The 15693-nt window shown below is 38.7% G+C and overlaps 1 protein-coding gene across 21 annotated transcripts in view; it reads right to left on the minus strand.

Annotated features, from left to right (window-relative positions):
- The window catches only part of adgrb2 (adhesion G protein-coupled receptor B2), a 280363-nt gene that overhangs the window by 115967 nt on the left and 148703 nt on the right, over window positions 1-15693 (minus strand). For all 21 annotated transcript variants that reach the window (XM_008421604.3, XM_017307460.2, XM_017307459.2 and 18 more), the window contains 8 exons: window positions 14624-14788; window positions 14113-14277; window positions 11987-12088; window positions 10174-10280; window positions 8655-8849; window positions 7358-7426; window positions 6050-6158; window positions 5655-5801 (listed from right to left, as the gene is read on the minus strand). In XM_008421604.3, coding sequence (XP_008419826.1) covers window positions 5655-5801; window positions 6050-6158; window positions 7358-7426; window positions 8655-8849; window positions 10174-10280; window positions 11987-12088; window positions 14113-14277; window positions 14624-14788 — 1059 coding nt within the window. The remainder of the gene's footprint in view (window positions 1-5654; window positions 5802-6049; window positions 6159-7357; window positions 7427-8654; window positions 8850-10173; window positions 10281-11986; window positions 12089-14112; window positions 14278-14623; window positions 14789-15693) is intronic.

A 15693-nucleotide genomic window follows, 5' to 3' on the forward strand; every position in this document is an offset into this window, starting at 1 on the left:
CGCTGATTCTTTTTCTTTGTGCGGACGGAAATGTGGATTGTGTCAATTTGTTCGCAACTCCCGGCCAGCAGCTTAACACGCTGCGCGGTTCGACCTGTTGTAACACAGAAGCCTCATTAGTGAACAAAGTCCAACATTAAAATGGACCAAGCTTTGGAAAAATAAAAGTTCAATTGGAGATTTAAGTCATTATAGTGAATGGCCTTACCCTATGTGTCCTTGTTTTTTAAAAAAATGCCATTTTTCTTTTCTCAGCAGCACACCCTTCTTATTTCTATCCACCAACCCCCACTTTAACCATTAATTGCTTCATCATATTATGTTACATCACGTCCGTCCAAGACTTTAATCAGTACTCCAATAACAGCTCAGTTTTCTAAGGAGACAACGTCTCAATTTTGCAGGGGTGGTTGGAGAAGAAAAAAGAAAGGGGTTCATAAAGAGAGAAGCCACTCCCTCTTTTACCCTTTTACATTATGAAATGCTGCAGAAGCATCAGGAACAAGGAGTGAGGAGAGAGCAGGAAACAGAGGGAAGCTGATGGAATCAGACATTCTGGGTGACTCATCTAAAATCTGTCTGCCTGCTGCCTAAGAGGTAACGCTTTGGGAGAGAGATAGCAGTGCGAGACAGACGAGGAAAAAGAGGAGACAAAAAAGATCTCAACAGCGGGTGAAGGGGAAAAAAAAAAGCTATTGTGAGACTGTGAGGGGGCAAAAATTCTAGATCAAAGTCAGGATGAGAAAGCCTGAGAGTTTGACAGAACCTAATTGGACTGGGTCTGTGAAAGCATGCAAATGAGAGAGTCAGTGTATTACAGCAAAATGGTAAATCAGTGCGCGAGGGGGTGGCACTCCTGCGCTCAACGGTGATTAATGCCACAAAAGCACTCAATCACAAAACTCTAATTCCCCGCGTAGAGAGTTTTCGTCACTCTCTTGCACCCGCTGCATGTCGGAATGATTAGTGGTCAGCCATAATCCGGCAAAATGGCAAACCACCAGTCACCATCAGTGAACTTTAATATGCCATTTATCAGGAAAAGATATCCTCGGAGTTGATGCTTAGCCAGAAATTTACTGTTGCGGTCGGTAATTAAGCTATTACCGTGCATGTTTGCGTTTGCTCTTCTGTCGTCAGAGTAAAAAAAAAACCCAAAAAAAACTGTGAGCTTAAGTAGTAGCGTTGCTCATGGTGCAGTATGTATCTTCAGATATTTGTGTCATGAGAGGTGCTGTTGTTCTGTGGTGAATACTTTACATCTTGGAATTCATATTTCACATCGGTGGTATACTTGACATTTTGCAGACCAACTGACATGCATCGTATTTTTTCCTCACTGGCACATGTGAACTCCTGGCTTCCTTCAAGGAGAGGTTCTTTCTCAGGTATGATTTCCAGATGCCTGAAGGCGCTGCATACATCCGTTCAAAGATTTTTTTTCAAAGTATAAACTCCATGGGAATGTCTAGCAATGTTCAGAAGAGAGATTGTGCTACCAATACCATATATGGACTGCTTTGGTGTCCATATCAACAAGGCAACAAGAAGATTCCTGGTTACAGCTGGTTTAAAAAAACAGACTTCTATCCGGAGTATAGATTCACATCTGCAAAGCACGATGCTGCATCCTGTTATGTGGGTATCTTGGTGCAGGAGGGACTGGTGCACTTAACAAAATAGACAAAATCACGAAGAAAGAAAATAATGTGCAAATATTTAAGCAACATTTTAAGATTCTCAACAGGGAAGTTAAAGTGGGGGAACAAATGGGTCATCAAAGTGGAGCCTCTATAGGCATACAGACAAATTACTTACAAAATACAAGACAACAATTAAAAGATACAGTATTAATCCCATATAATATTTGAGGACAGAGCTAAAAATGTTAAAATCATGAACAAAGTTTGTGAAATTAAGTTGTTGTATTTCTTTACCCCTAATGATTGGTTGGTCATTTAAGGGTGTTGGTTCAATGCTGTGTATGCACACTGAATTTATATTCATCAGTTAAAACATGGATTAGTTTAATATTTACTAGTTAATTAATCAGGAAACACCATGGAATAGGATGGTTTTGGAGCTACTTCCAATAATCAGCATTCCAAGATGAGTTGTAGTTCATCGTTGCAGACAGATTGCCTGCACAATGAATTATGACAATAAATATTACTGTCAGGTCATTGCAGCAATGTCTGTGTTCCAGAGCTATATAAATGTGCTGTAAAAATGATGTCTGTATGTTGCTGTGGAAGACCTGTGATTTACCAAAAGAAAAGGTGTGGTACAGCCTGACTCAGCTGATCAATTTCTACACGTGTCTTATGCTTAGAAAAGGAATATTGGATCATTATTATGTCTTCAACATTTATTTAATCAAAATAAAACTCTTTGAAATCAAAGATATCTTTGACAAACATGCACTTAGTGCCGTGGATTTTTGTATCCTATTTAAACACATGGCAGATTAAAAATAGTCTGGACAAGAAATTTGAGGTTTTGCACAATCTTATTCGATTAAGATTGAGCAGAATGAAGACTGGAAGACTTGAGTGCCTCCTTAAACTAATTTATGCCGCCATAAACACTGCATTTAACACATTTGTGTCAATATAACTTTGTAATGACACTAGCAGGGAAAGGACTTGGATAAAAAGTCCTGCTTATTTGTAAAGTTATTGAAAGCCTGCAGAGAAATAATCTGTTTTGATTTCATGTTTTGATTCCCTGTAGTCAAAAATGACATGACCCAAAAATGACATGACCATGACATAGTTCTCCTTTAATGCGCAAGGATAAGATGTACTTTGTACTCTGAAAGAGAGTAAATGAACGTATTAACTAAGCAGTGGAGCAAAGAGTTTCTCAAGATATAAAGTTCCATTTAAAAACCTCTTGACATCTTTCAAAGAAAACCGATTATGGTTGAAGACGGTTTTTTTTTTTTGTTTTTTTTTTTTTAAGTTTCCATTGGGTAAGTTACACCCAGGTTTTGAAAGACAGTTTTTTGACTTTGATATGTAATTGAATTGCTGCTGAAGCAAAGGATTCACTGTATCTACATGTGTTGGTGAGAAAAGGAAAAAAATGGAAGGTGTTAGCCAAATCAAAAAGCAGTGAAAACAGGAGTTTCTGCCTCTGCACTGGAGCACTTCATGAACCCCATCAATTGGCCACATGCATGTGCCTCAATGAGCACATGTGCTCAAACTAAAGTGCCAGTGGGGCTTTATGATCGCATTTAAGCTGTCCATCTGAGATGGGCTTTCATAATGCGGTAAATGAACCAGCCAAACAAAAAGCAATCAGATGAAACCATGGTTTCGCAATGGAAAAAAGGCAAAATTCCCGCTAGGGGGCAAAGAGCACTCATATTATTCTAACTTAACTGGCTATGTGCAGTTTGGAAGACACAGTTTAACCAAGTGTTTAAGCCAAGAGGGCAACAGTCTGTGCAGAATGTCTTACGAGGAAGTGCCTGCATGAATTCAGCTGGGCACTTTTACTGAACAATATGCAATACGTGAAAACAAACAAACAAACAAAAAACAAACTGGTATGAATATCAGTAATTCCCAATTCACCATAAACACCTCAAGATTTTTTCAACAGCCTTGCATTGCAGTTGGGAGATTTAATGAAATCTATAAATACATTTAACTCAATGTGGAGTAGAACTCCCAGTGATGATAGGGTGGACACGCCTCCAAATTGCATAGATTAGGAAGTTTGAAGATTTTTTTTAAGGTTCCAATTCAAATGAAAAATTTATTTTTCACACTTAAGAGTAGTCCTCACCTCATTCATAGTTATGACTGGAGAGGAAAATGAGAAGGAGACAAAAAAAAAAAAAAAACAGGCTATTTTAATAGATTTAAATTTAGCTATTAAGATTGACCTTTTTCATCTTCCTAAACAGTAGGAGTTTCAGAATAAGTCCACGTCAGTGAGCAGAATGAAAAGAATAACAATAGGTGAGTCTCCCCCACGACCCCCACCATGATGTTTTAAAATCAAACAGTATCATCAGCATGAGTTAGAGGCCAGAGAAAGCTCTGAGCTTTTGGCCTACAGCCTCTCTGAACTTTAATTTGAAAGGGGATGGAGTCCCAGACAGAAAAGTCTGCCAGTATAATTTCCTGTGGGATGTGACCTTTGGCTTTGGTGGTAGCAGATCACAGCTGCCACAGAAATTTTCTTCCCACTCTTTTAATCTTTTCCTTGTTGTCCTTATAAAATCTTATCTCCTGCCTCCAGGTGTGTGTGTGTATATATATATATATATATATATATATATATATATATATATATATATATATATATATATAATTTAATTTATTTTTCCCATTATTGTGTTCTACTTGTATGATTCTTATTTTAGTATTTGGAAAAGACACTGTAGATTTTGTAAATTGCATTGGGCTAACTTACACCCCTCACAGGGGAAAGGAGTATTTAGAAGACATCTTCGACAAACAACATTCATCTCGCTTGTGTTTTGTCAAAGTGAACTGCCGTCGTTCAGAATTCTGTCGGCAGGATGCCATCACCGGGGAATACAGCAAACTTCCATACAGATAAAAGGCATACATCTTCCAGGGAGGCCCTCCTGGGCCATTTAACAGCCCAAATCCTTCTCAGCTTCATCCTTTAAAATTCTTGAGAGGTCTTCTGTGGGTCTGTGTAAGTAACGACTATGAATGTGTGAATTTTACTGGGAGAGCTGCTCTGACCTTGAGTAAAAAAGGCATTCATGGAAGCAGATTGGATGAGCAGGAATAAGGCAAAGTACGACAGATGTTATGCTACAGATTCCTAACTTCCATATTAAGTGAGTATTATCTGTTTCTAGCTTTAGAGTAATGTTTTTGAGTCACTATCCATAGTTTGAGAGAGCATGAAAAAGTAATTGCTCTCAGTTATGATACCCCAACAACTCTGTTTGACAACAGTAGGGTAGTAATGCAGATTTTTTTTTTTTAATCAAGCTAATTACTTTTCAGTATGACAATAGACTTTATCCTACAGTCTCCGTATCTAATGGACAGAGTGAAAATGGTCAATATGCCAAATAACATTTTACGTAAAAATTTGAGCTTTCCCATGCTTCGCTTTCCTTGGAATTGAAAATATTCTGGTAGCTATATTTTCTTATACAGCAAAGAATTTACTTTCATCTGAGATAAGGAGTTTGAACCACTGCTGTACAGTCTGGCTATTTGAAGGATAGACTCCGTCCCGAGTCCAGGCTTCATAAATGTCACACAAACTCTTAAATGTGATTTGATTCACAGACCTCTCAAGGCTGCAGTCGTCGCTGTTGCTTGTGAACCCCTTTTTTTTTTTTTGAAACACATTTTCTTCTAACTCAACTCTTCACAATTCCAGCACTCTGAAGTGCCTTTTGGCAACGACGTCTAGGGGTTTACTTTACTTTACTTCTGAATGCTGTCAAAAGGATGTTAAACAAATCTGTGTAAAGATTTTAACTGAATTAATCAAATAGCCTTTTTTCTACTTACAGCACACTCTAATTTACAAAGAAGCACCTGTACGTGGATTATGTATGTGGGTTGGCTATGAACATGTTACCCAGGCTAGTTCAAACAACTGCAATGGTTTAGCCCGGATGAAATCTATCTTGACACACTTACCCTCAACAGGGATGGTAAAGACTTCTTTGGGGATGTAGAGCTTATCCTCCGCTGTTCTGGCCCAGTCCTTCATCCCCCTCCGTCCCTTCATGGGAAAGTTGATGTCACTTGAAACTGCCGACACTGGCTCTCTTTGAATGGTTATCACTAAAAGCAAAACAAAACAAAGGAGACACTGAAAAACTTTGATCCAATTCAGCAGGAAAAAGAGTGCTTGAGCAAAAAACCGACTGGCGAAAATGATGAAACAAAGGAGTTGATCTTGAAAAGTTATTAGAGCCATGTGTTAGCAGAGGGTTCAAAACTTTCACGAGTAAGATAGAATAAGTCCGTTGTTGGTGTCAAAACAATGTTTTTTTCACAACAAAAGGTGATTTAAGATCCCGAAGACTTACTGAGATTGTTAGTGACTGTCAGGAAACTCTGAAAAGGCTTCTGTGCTTCTCCAATGAAATGAATAAAATCTTCTAATATTCTCATCAGCGAAGCAGCGCCGGGAGCGACCTGTGGGAGGAAAGACAAAAAGAAAGATGGAAACGTGATTCCATTATAAAAATCCAAACCAGCGTCGAGATCATCGCACAGCTTTTAACGTCAGACAAAAATAACACAAAGTAAATACGTGAAGTAGGAGTCAAACAGTTATTTAGTTACCCATTGGGGAAAAGCTACATTAGAACCAAGCTCACTTTATGAAAATGTAAATGCATGTTAAGCCTAATAAAAGCTTGTGGCATTAGTCCCTGCAAAAATCCCATTAATTGTTTTAATAACAATTAATGGGGATTTTGACCCATCCTTTGCCAAATTCTGCGAATTCAGCCACATTATATATTCGTCAAGCATCAACATACTTAACGCTGCATATCTTCATCCACTACGACCCACTACGCTGGATAGGGGTTAAAATTTGATTAAAAAAGAGAAAGAAAAAAAAAAAGAAGAGATAAATATGTAATAATACTAAGTGGATTCTAAAGTGGATGATTGTGAATTCTGATTGCTGGAAGTGGCTACGTCAAACAAAAGCGTCGAGTCCCCACGACCTCCCAGCAATGAAAAGCTCAACACAACGAAGGGAGATGATCAAAGATAAGAAAATTCATCTCAACAGTTTTTTCAGCGCTTAACATTAAGCGCAACCTTTCAGCAGAAGATAAGGTGCAGCCGTCGCCAGAGCACGATTTGCTTGTCAAAGCAAATGTTTGATGAATAGTCGGATAATCACAGCTCTGACTGGGGGTTGAAATAGCCTGAAATCTCCATCTACAGTTTGATGTTGTGAGATTTTATCTGAATCGTGTTTTTAATTGACAAGACAAAACTTTCCCGTAAATTTCCATTCAGTTTTTTTTTTTGCACAAATAGGCGGTATTTAGATATATTTTCTGCGACCAGTACATAAAACGAGCATATTTCAAATAAAACTTTGAACTATACATGCAACACTTAAGTGCTGACGGAGGTACTTGGAGAGTGGAATGTTTTTGGCGGTACTGCTTGGCATAAAAAGTTCAGAAAGAGCTGATTTAGCTCTAGACTGACTAAAAATAGTGACCATGTGGAATAAGATTTGCCGCTGGGTTGTTTATTGTTTCCAGATGTCAAGTAAGCACATGTTTACTCAGGGGCATCTGCATGGGTGAAATGCTTAAATTTCAAATGCGCAAACACACACTGTAATTAATAGGTAGACACTTTACCTGATGTGCGTCCTCCCACTTCTCCAGATTTTCCAAGTCCAACATGTGGCTGACAATCTGGAAGAATTTCTACACACAGGAGTAAAAACGCAGAGTTAATGAGGGAGGACAATTGTCAGATTGCCCGCTACTATAAAATCCTTCTCAGATGCGCCAGCTGTCAACACTACGGGCATGTTGCATGTCTATTCTTTCTGAAAACTAACAAAAAACTTTTGCGTAAACATACAATTACAGTTCTTGGCAAAAGTATTACCCCACCTCCCCCACCCCACACCTCGTTTAAATATCATTTTAAACCCATAAATTTCAGTTGAGAATTTCTGTGTGACTATGTGCGACAAGCCAACAAGTTGTTTTATAATTTAGAACTGGAAGGAAAACAAACAACATTTTCGAAATTTATAGATCGAATTAAGTTTGGAAATGTATTTGCATTCAGCTTCAATTAGTTAATACTCAATTTATTTGGAGCAACTGCAAACCGATGGAAGGATTGGAAAGATGGAAATCTTCAATGGCAGCTGGCTGGACGGTTAGGGTTGTTGTCTTGCTTAAAGGTGAACATCCAATCCAATTTAAGGTCTTCTTGATGTTTTCTTCAATGATTTATGCCTCTAAACGCCTTTTGTTTAGCAATGACTTGTGTCTTTTAACTTTTCTTTAAATGCCAAATTTGTGCTATAATTATGCTGGCAAACACGTTCTCCTTTCTGAACTCTGAATCTATGAGTTTACATGGATTCCATGTTGCTCTGAGACATTCGACACACGCTGCTTTAAACTTCAAGCTACCTTCACTTTATCCCTGACCTTTGTATGTCCCTTTGTCTTCATGATGCCGCTTGTTCACAACTGTTTTTGAACAATTCTCTCGGGTATTTACAGAAGAGCTCTGTATAAATGCAGTGACTTTATCTGTTTATTAGGAGACTTCCGGAGGAAACGGTTTTATTTTTTTGTTGTGGGTGGATCTGAGGAAAGGGCATGGAATACAAAAGATTTTGCAAAACTTCTTGAAAGTCATTTGTCCCCCTTTCCTTCCACTTCAGTTATGCTCTGCTTCTTTTCCTGGTGTGTCACACAGAACCGCAGTAATTCATTGGAGTTTGTGATTGCAACTTGACAAAATGTGAAAAGGATAAAGTACCTAAACACATGTGGAGAGAAAGTACATTTGCAAACAGCAGTCTGTTGTGTATTACAGTCAGCAGCAAGTCATTCTGTTTCATAACCAGTGGAACAAAAAGTACATGCTCTTCAAGAAACGCAGAGAAGCGTTTGCGGCCGGGCCCACCTGCACGTCGTCGGAAGCTGGGATGTAGGTTGCTCTTTTGAAGGTGTCCGTCACATTTCGCAGGATCTCCGTGGAGAAGAGAAGGTCGCCACTGTAGTAGCTCCTCCTCTGCAAAAGTTCCAGGAGACTCCGTACGATCTGAGACATCCCCTCCCCGGCCAGGGTCCTCTGACCCTTCGCAAGATGCTCTAGCAACTACAATGCATTGAGAAATAGAGACATTTAGGGAAACGGACAGCTTCGCCTTTGACTTGCAAAAACAACCGTGACACGAGTGAAACGCAAGTAAAATATTCAAACCAAAAAAATAAATGTACCATCGTTTTATACTCCATGCCTCAAACACAGCGTGAGTTCGGTCAAAACTTGTAACCCGAAAGGTTGAAAAAGAGAATCCCCGAAATGGTGGAATAGCCAGACGATTGAAGAAAAAATAAAATAAAATAAAAGTGTTTTAGCAATTTAAAGGTTCAGTTTTGTGGGTGCAGTGACATCTGGAGGCACAGATAAACAGAGTTGGTTTTTGTTTTGTTTTTTGTTTTTTCATTAATTTGTATGTAGAATATTTTGTAGAATATTAAAGGGAGAGAAATCACATTTTTATTTTTATTAACTTACAAACAGTGAAAAGCAATCATGCATGTGTGAAATACCTGAGTGTTCGTGTGACATTTAAAGAATTAAATCCAGCCAGGCAGTGCCAAACAACAATATACGTTTACATAGCAAAAATTAAGTGTCAAATTAAAAAAATTAATCACAAGAGAAATTGCAGATATTTTTTTTTGTTTTGAAATAAAGGAGTATCTCAAAATGACGTTATGCAGTAAGCTGTGGATTTTTATTTATTTATTTATTTTTCGTCTCTATGATTCAAACATGCAAGAAAGGTGAGATATATATATATATATAAATTCAGAGAGAAAGAGACAGACAGACTGAAAGAACAGACGATAACAGCTTCACACAAAATGAATAATTAAATTCCGTTAGTAATAAAAGGTTGAAACAGAAGCTAAGAGTGCAAACAGATCTATCACGCATAATCCCTGACCCCCATCTTCTTCCACCATCATGGAGTAGCTTTGGAAAGGTTGAAGTTCACAGAACAGGAAAGGGGTCTCCCTGGTGAACACATTCATTAGCCGAGTTCATTAATTGATAAGTGTGAGTGCAACACCCTGGGAAATCTAATTAGAGATAGTGGGGACTGAAGCTGCGAGTAAAGAGACTGTTCGTCTTCTGTTTTGAGTAAACCTGTTAAAAAATGCAGCTGATTTAGGGGAGAGAATAGCTACAAAGTCAACTTTGAAGTAGAGAAAAATTTTTTTATTTTCTCCCATTTTAACCAAAAAGAAAAACAAAAAAAAAAAACACAACCTGCTGCAACAAAGCGATTCAAATGATGTAACCTGGACAAATACACGTGTTTTCTTCTCCATGCCTGGGTTCACGGTGTAAATAAATCAGCAAAGAGCAGTTCTGAGACAAAGAGAATATGTGATGAAAGCTAACTTACAGCTAAATGCAGTTGTCTATACTCAAGGGAGACGCATCTGGCGAAGCTCGGAGGACCCCAGAAAGCAACTCCGTTATTGTCCAGCATACATCGACGACTAGCAGATCCTGGAAAAGAGAATGCATTATTTTTAAAAAAACACACACACATTATACAAACTGGAATAAATGTACAAAATATTCTGTAATAAGGCCCAGTAAAATCCTATCACCACAGATGTTTTTTCTTCTTCAACAATTAAGTAGTTTTTATCTATATATTGTCAAATTCCATCAATTAAAAAATAAATAAATAAAATTACATTATTTAACTTCATGAAGTACTCCTTGAATACAGAGGCAGCTATTTGTTTTTTATTTTTATACAGTTTAATTGGTACTTTCATCAATACATTCCTCAGCGACCGACATTAATGACATTGACAATCTTGTTTCGGCCCAAACTGGAAATGATTTTGACACTCCTGGCAAAAACAGCAAAAGACCAGACATTTATTGTTCTTTTTATTATTCAGCTCCATTCTAAAACTTTGATCTACGATCAAATGTGATTCTGTCAGATCGAGTCAGGCATGTTTAAATAATAATAACTGTGTATTCACAGTCAAACATGTTCACACAGAAACCCATGTCCTGCACGCCTTAAAAAAATGTAGGCAACCCTAAGTTTGTAAGATTTTCTTCAAGTTGCATTGATTCAAGGATGTGTAAGCCGTAAAGGCCTCAAATCAATTTGAAACTTAACTAATTTGTTGATTCCATTCTTCAGTTTTCTTTACAGTTATTTAGCAGAATGTGAGCAATTAAAGCTGTTGTTCTTGTTGTTTCAGCATCAATGATGCAATGATATTTCTGCAAACATTAATCTTATGATTTGCTCAGGTCTTGGTCAAGATTCTCCCATGATCTCGCTCTGAATCTAACGGAGTGTGTGCTCACTTTTGCATTCTTCTACTACTACTACTTTCAGTGACAGACAGAGTTATTCACACCTCTGCTAAGAATATGCTGCAGTATAAAATCCAACCTTCAGTTCTGGTACATACAAAAAAAAAACAACTTAATTTTTACAAATCACCCAAGACACAATCATTGGTGCCTCTCATGCCAGGACCTTGTTCAACCCTTTTTGGCCAGAGGACGACACTTTCTCTTTTCTGTAACATTTCACAAAAGAAGGTGGATTGTGTGAGTGTTCATAAATATGAGCGTTAGTTTGCCCAACATTTTAAATCATTACCTTTCTCAGAGACCCAATAGTAACCAAAGTTCAGCTTACAGGCAGATGCTACCAGAGTTTAATTAAAAGATCGTCCACCATTTCAAAGAGTTTTTTGATCCTTTGTGTTTCATCCCTTTGGTCTTAAGATCAATGTAATTTTGGGATCATTTTGCATTCAGTGATGATTTTACTCATTTCTATGCTCTTATGTTTGCCATGTTTAGAATTTCCATTGTTGTTTTTTTCCATTGCTTGTTCCATTGCTGTTTTTTGGCTGTTTTTCTACATCCATTTCTTTTAATGTGCATTTTCGGACACTGTATTATATCAAATCTCTACTTTCCTCATTATTTTGCCTACTTCCTGATTGATTTGGGGTCCATTATCAAAAAGGAAAAAAAAAGTACAGAAAGTTGATTGCATACATTTTACACTTCAGACCTCCCAGCATGCTTGGCAGTGGACATGAACCACATTTCCACATTTTGTTCTACACATCTTTACCAAGGGGTGCAAATAAATCCGACTTACACTGTAAACACACAAATCAGCAAACTACAGCTGATTCCTTCTGAAGGCGCGTGTCACTTACCGATAACATTTGTTGGACACTTGTTGTAGACAGTTTCTCCGGCTGAGGCTCTCTTCCATGACATCGAAAGGAGGTGCTCGTCTTTGCATATCTCATGAGGAGCTGTGGAAGAGAAGGGGGCATCATCAAATGTAAAATGTAGTGAAGTCCAGCAGGCAAATAGAGTCACACTGACTCAACAGCTAAAAAAAAAAAAAAAAAAAGTGACAGAAAAGCCCCCCAAAATAGAAGATTCAAATCTAAGCAGCTCCCAAATCTTCTTCTCTTGTACATTTCACATTGTTCTCCGTCAGTGACATTGCCCCAGTGCAGTATCTCATTCCCTCTTCATCTCGTCCCCTCTTTTTACTCATCCATTTCTCCCTTTCTTTTCATAACCCTGATGAAAAAGAAAAGAAAAAAGAAAAAAAAACGAAGCCAGGACGAAGAAGAGAGTCCAATGGGGAGATGAATGCTGGCAGAGGCAGATGCAGGGAGATGAAGAGGGACAGAGAGCAAAGAGCAAAGACAGATAGAGTAAAATTATATTATGTCCCTTGCAATGCCAATAGACAACATCCTTGAATTGTGCAGAAGAAGTTGGAGAGATTCCTTGAACAAAAAGCGAGGGGTCACGGTGGAGCTTTAACCTTTGTAGCCTCCCCCCTCCCGCGTGCCCCCTTGAAGCTCAAGGCAAGAACAGACACATGTGGCACTCAGAAATAGGCGTGAATATTCAAACAGTATCTGTCAAGAAACTGATAAAGCACAGATCGGACTGTTGAGCAAAACCGTCCCTAAGCAGAGAGAAAAAACAGAGAAGCACAGCGGCGTAAAACAGGGAGCTGAAACATATAGAAACATTCTTAGAGAGATGAAAAGTAAATGGAAACTCAGTAAACTGGCAGGATAAAAAGATAAGCATTACAAGCCAGGGCAAAAATTAGAAAAATACGGTAGAGAGAGAGAAGAGTCGGAAGATAATGAAAAGACGAGTGCAAATGGAATTGCAGTAGAGGTCAATGGAGGAAGTATGAATTAATTGAAAATGCACCTATTTTTTTTCTGACAGCTATTATCCATGTACTTTGAAGACAATACTTTGTTTTTATTTAAGAGAAAAAAACTGCCTGTATGAGAGATTACAGGAGCAATACTGAATGAAACTAAAATGTTTCATTCAAGGCTGTTCTTCAGGCTGAAATTAGATAAGAGTGTTCATAATCCACCTTTTATACCAAAAAAGAACCAAACCTGCACATTAAATTAAACTGTTAATATGCAGAATCATTGTACAAATAGTGATATGTCTCAGACATTTTATTTCTTTTCATTGTGTTGAATGGTCTTTCTAGCTAATAATAAAATTAAAATTCAGTTCCTTAAAAAATTACATTATGGTATGTCACTGCTGACCTGCCATACGCTCAGCTAACTGGCAATGAAGAGCGTAAGCCTCAAATGGCCATTGCTCAGGAAGCTATCTATTCACAAAGTCTGCATGAAAAATTATCAAGAGAGAGTTGAGTGGAAGGAAAAGTGGAGTAGAAAAAGGTACAAAAGCAACAAGACACATGCAAAGCCTTGTGAAGATTGTGAAACAAAGTCCATTCAAAAGTTTGGGGGAAGCTCATAAGAACTGTTGCTGGAGTGAAGTCATAAAGTGAACCCCATATTGAAATCTTTTGCACAGACAAGGCTGTATTTAAAGGATTTCTATCTGTTAGTTGATTATTTTTGGCTTGCCACTGATGAAAACCCAAAGTATAACATAAGTTTATTTAGTAATTTGAAATTTCTTGTTTGGGTCTTCAATCTTTTATTTTTTTTTATGTAGTACTCAAATGTTATAAAAACTAAGAAATTTTGGTTTTCCGTAACTGTAAGACGTCATCAAAACGAACAGAAATACACACTTAAAATAAAACATTGAGTGAAATGTGAGTATACATATTAACTTGAACGGGTTTACAGCAAAACATGATTATTATTGTTGTTAAGATGCATCTGTGCACAGTTCACCATTTAGCACTCCAACACACACACACACACACACACACACACACACACACACGCACACACACACACACACACACACACACGCACCCCCCCACACACACAAACAGCACAGGCACGCAATCACTGACCAGGGCACTTCTTCTCGTTGCAGGACCGGACCTCTTCTCCTGAACCTTCACAGGGATAGCCTTGTTCTCCGCTGCCCTCGCACATCCTGTAGCGCCGCTGCCACCCAGAGTCGCACGTCTTGCTGCACAGACTCCAGTGGTTCCAGCTGCCCCAGTTACCTCCACCTGACGCACAGGCATGTCACCACCAGTAAGTATCGGGAACAGGGTTCGACGTGGAGGATGAAAGTAATGGCCAGAAAATATAATGGCTATTTTTAAAGTGACTCATGAAGAAAAAAAAACAAAACAAAACAAGACATTTTCCCCTAGAGGGTTCTTGTAAAGAAGAAAAAGAAAAAAAAAGACAATTCAGATTAGGTTGCCAAACCGGAACACATTCACATGTGGGAAGGCATAAGCATTCCTTCAAAGAACGCAATACTCTGTGTTTACATAATGCTGTTCAAAGGCATATAAAGTGCCATGTCTGAGTGCTTTTTTTTCTTCTTCTTCTTCTTCTCCGCCTTACCACTGCATGAAGGGTTAGCGCATTCCCTGCTCTCCTGATGAAGCCCCTTACACTCGGCCCAGCCGTGCACCGAGGGACTGCAGCGCCTTTGCCTCATCTGGGTCCCCGTGTTGCAGGTCACGCTGCATTTTGACCACACGCCCCACTCCAACCACTGGCCCTCCACTGCACAGCAGGGAGAGAGAGACAGAAAGATGGAGGTGGGCGAGGAGAGACAGAGCAGATGGGTGATGGCGAGGAGAAGGAGTGGATTTCGAGGCAAGGAGACATGAATTTACAAGAGAGGAGAGCAAAATGGGGAGTGTAAGTGGGGAGGGGAAAAAGAAAGAGAGAGAGAGAGAAACAGGCCAGAGGATGACAACGTGAGCAGGCAGCAAGAAAATAGTTTCAAGGGTGGAGCACAAATGAATTTAAGGCTGCGGACGCATCCACGGAAAAGCAACACCACGCCGCATCAAACTCCCCATCTCTGGAAATGTTAAATATTTTAGTCCGCTCCAAAATACAGGGTTAAAACAATTGCTTCGTACGTTGTTTGTGAGAGTTCACGGAGAGTGCAGTTTAGTTCATGTTTTCTTGATATTGCTCCGTAAGGCTCTTGACTGTTCGGGTGTGGAGTAGAACGTGATGAACAGTAATACGGGCGAAATACAGCGGTGATACAAAAGCTGGATCGTTAAGTAAGTCATGAGAAAATAGATTTGAATGAAGAAGCAAGAGATGAAACAAGAAGTTTCAACTCCGGGCCTCAACAGACATTACATCGGGTGGTGTTACATCAGATTCAACTTTTGCTATTTAGGCGAGCCAAGAATGTTAAAGACATTTTATTTATTAAATACCAGATAAAGGCTAATTATTAATTGTCAGGTGCTGCTTTTATAATATTTTAAAATAATGTACGATAGTAAAGATTATAGGTCAGCTTCTAAGCTTCGAAACAACATGGATTTTTCAATCAAATTCAAACAAACTGTCTCTTCTGTGCTAGTACATACAGCAGACAGTTGTGGATCTGCACAAATGTGATTGTTGCTTGGGCTCGGTGTCCAGATGCCTCACGAACCAGC

The sequence above is a fragment of the Poecilia reticulata genome, chromosome 11 (assembly GCF_904066995.2).
Source record: "Poecilia reticulata chromosome 11, P_reticulata-male-v2, whole genome shotgun sequence".
Taxonomy (NCBI): Eukaryota; Metazoa; Chordata; class Actinopteri; order Cyprinodontiformes; family Poeciliidae; genus Poecilia; species Poecilia reticulata.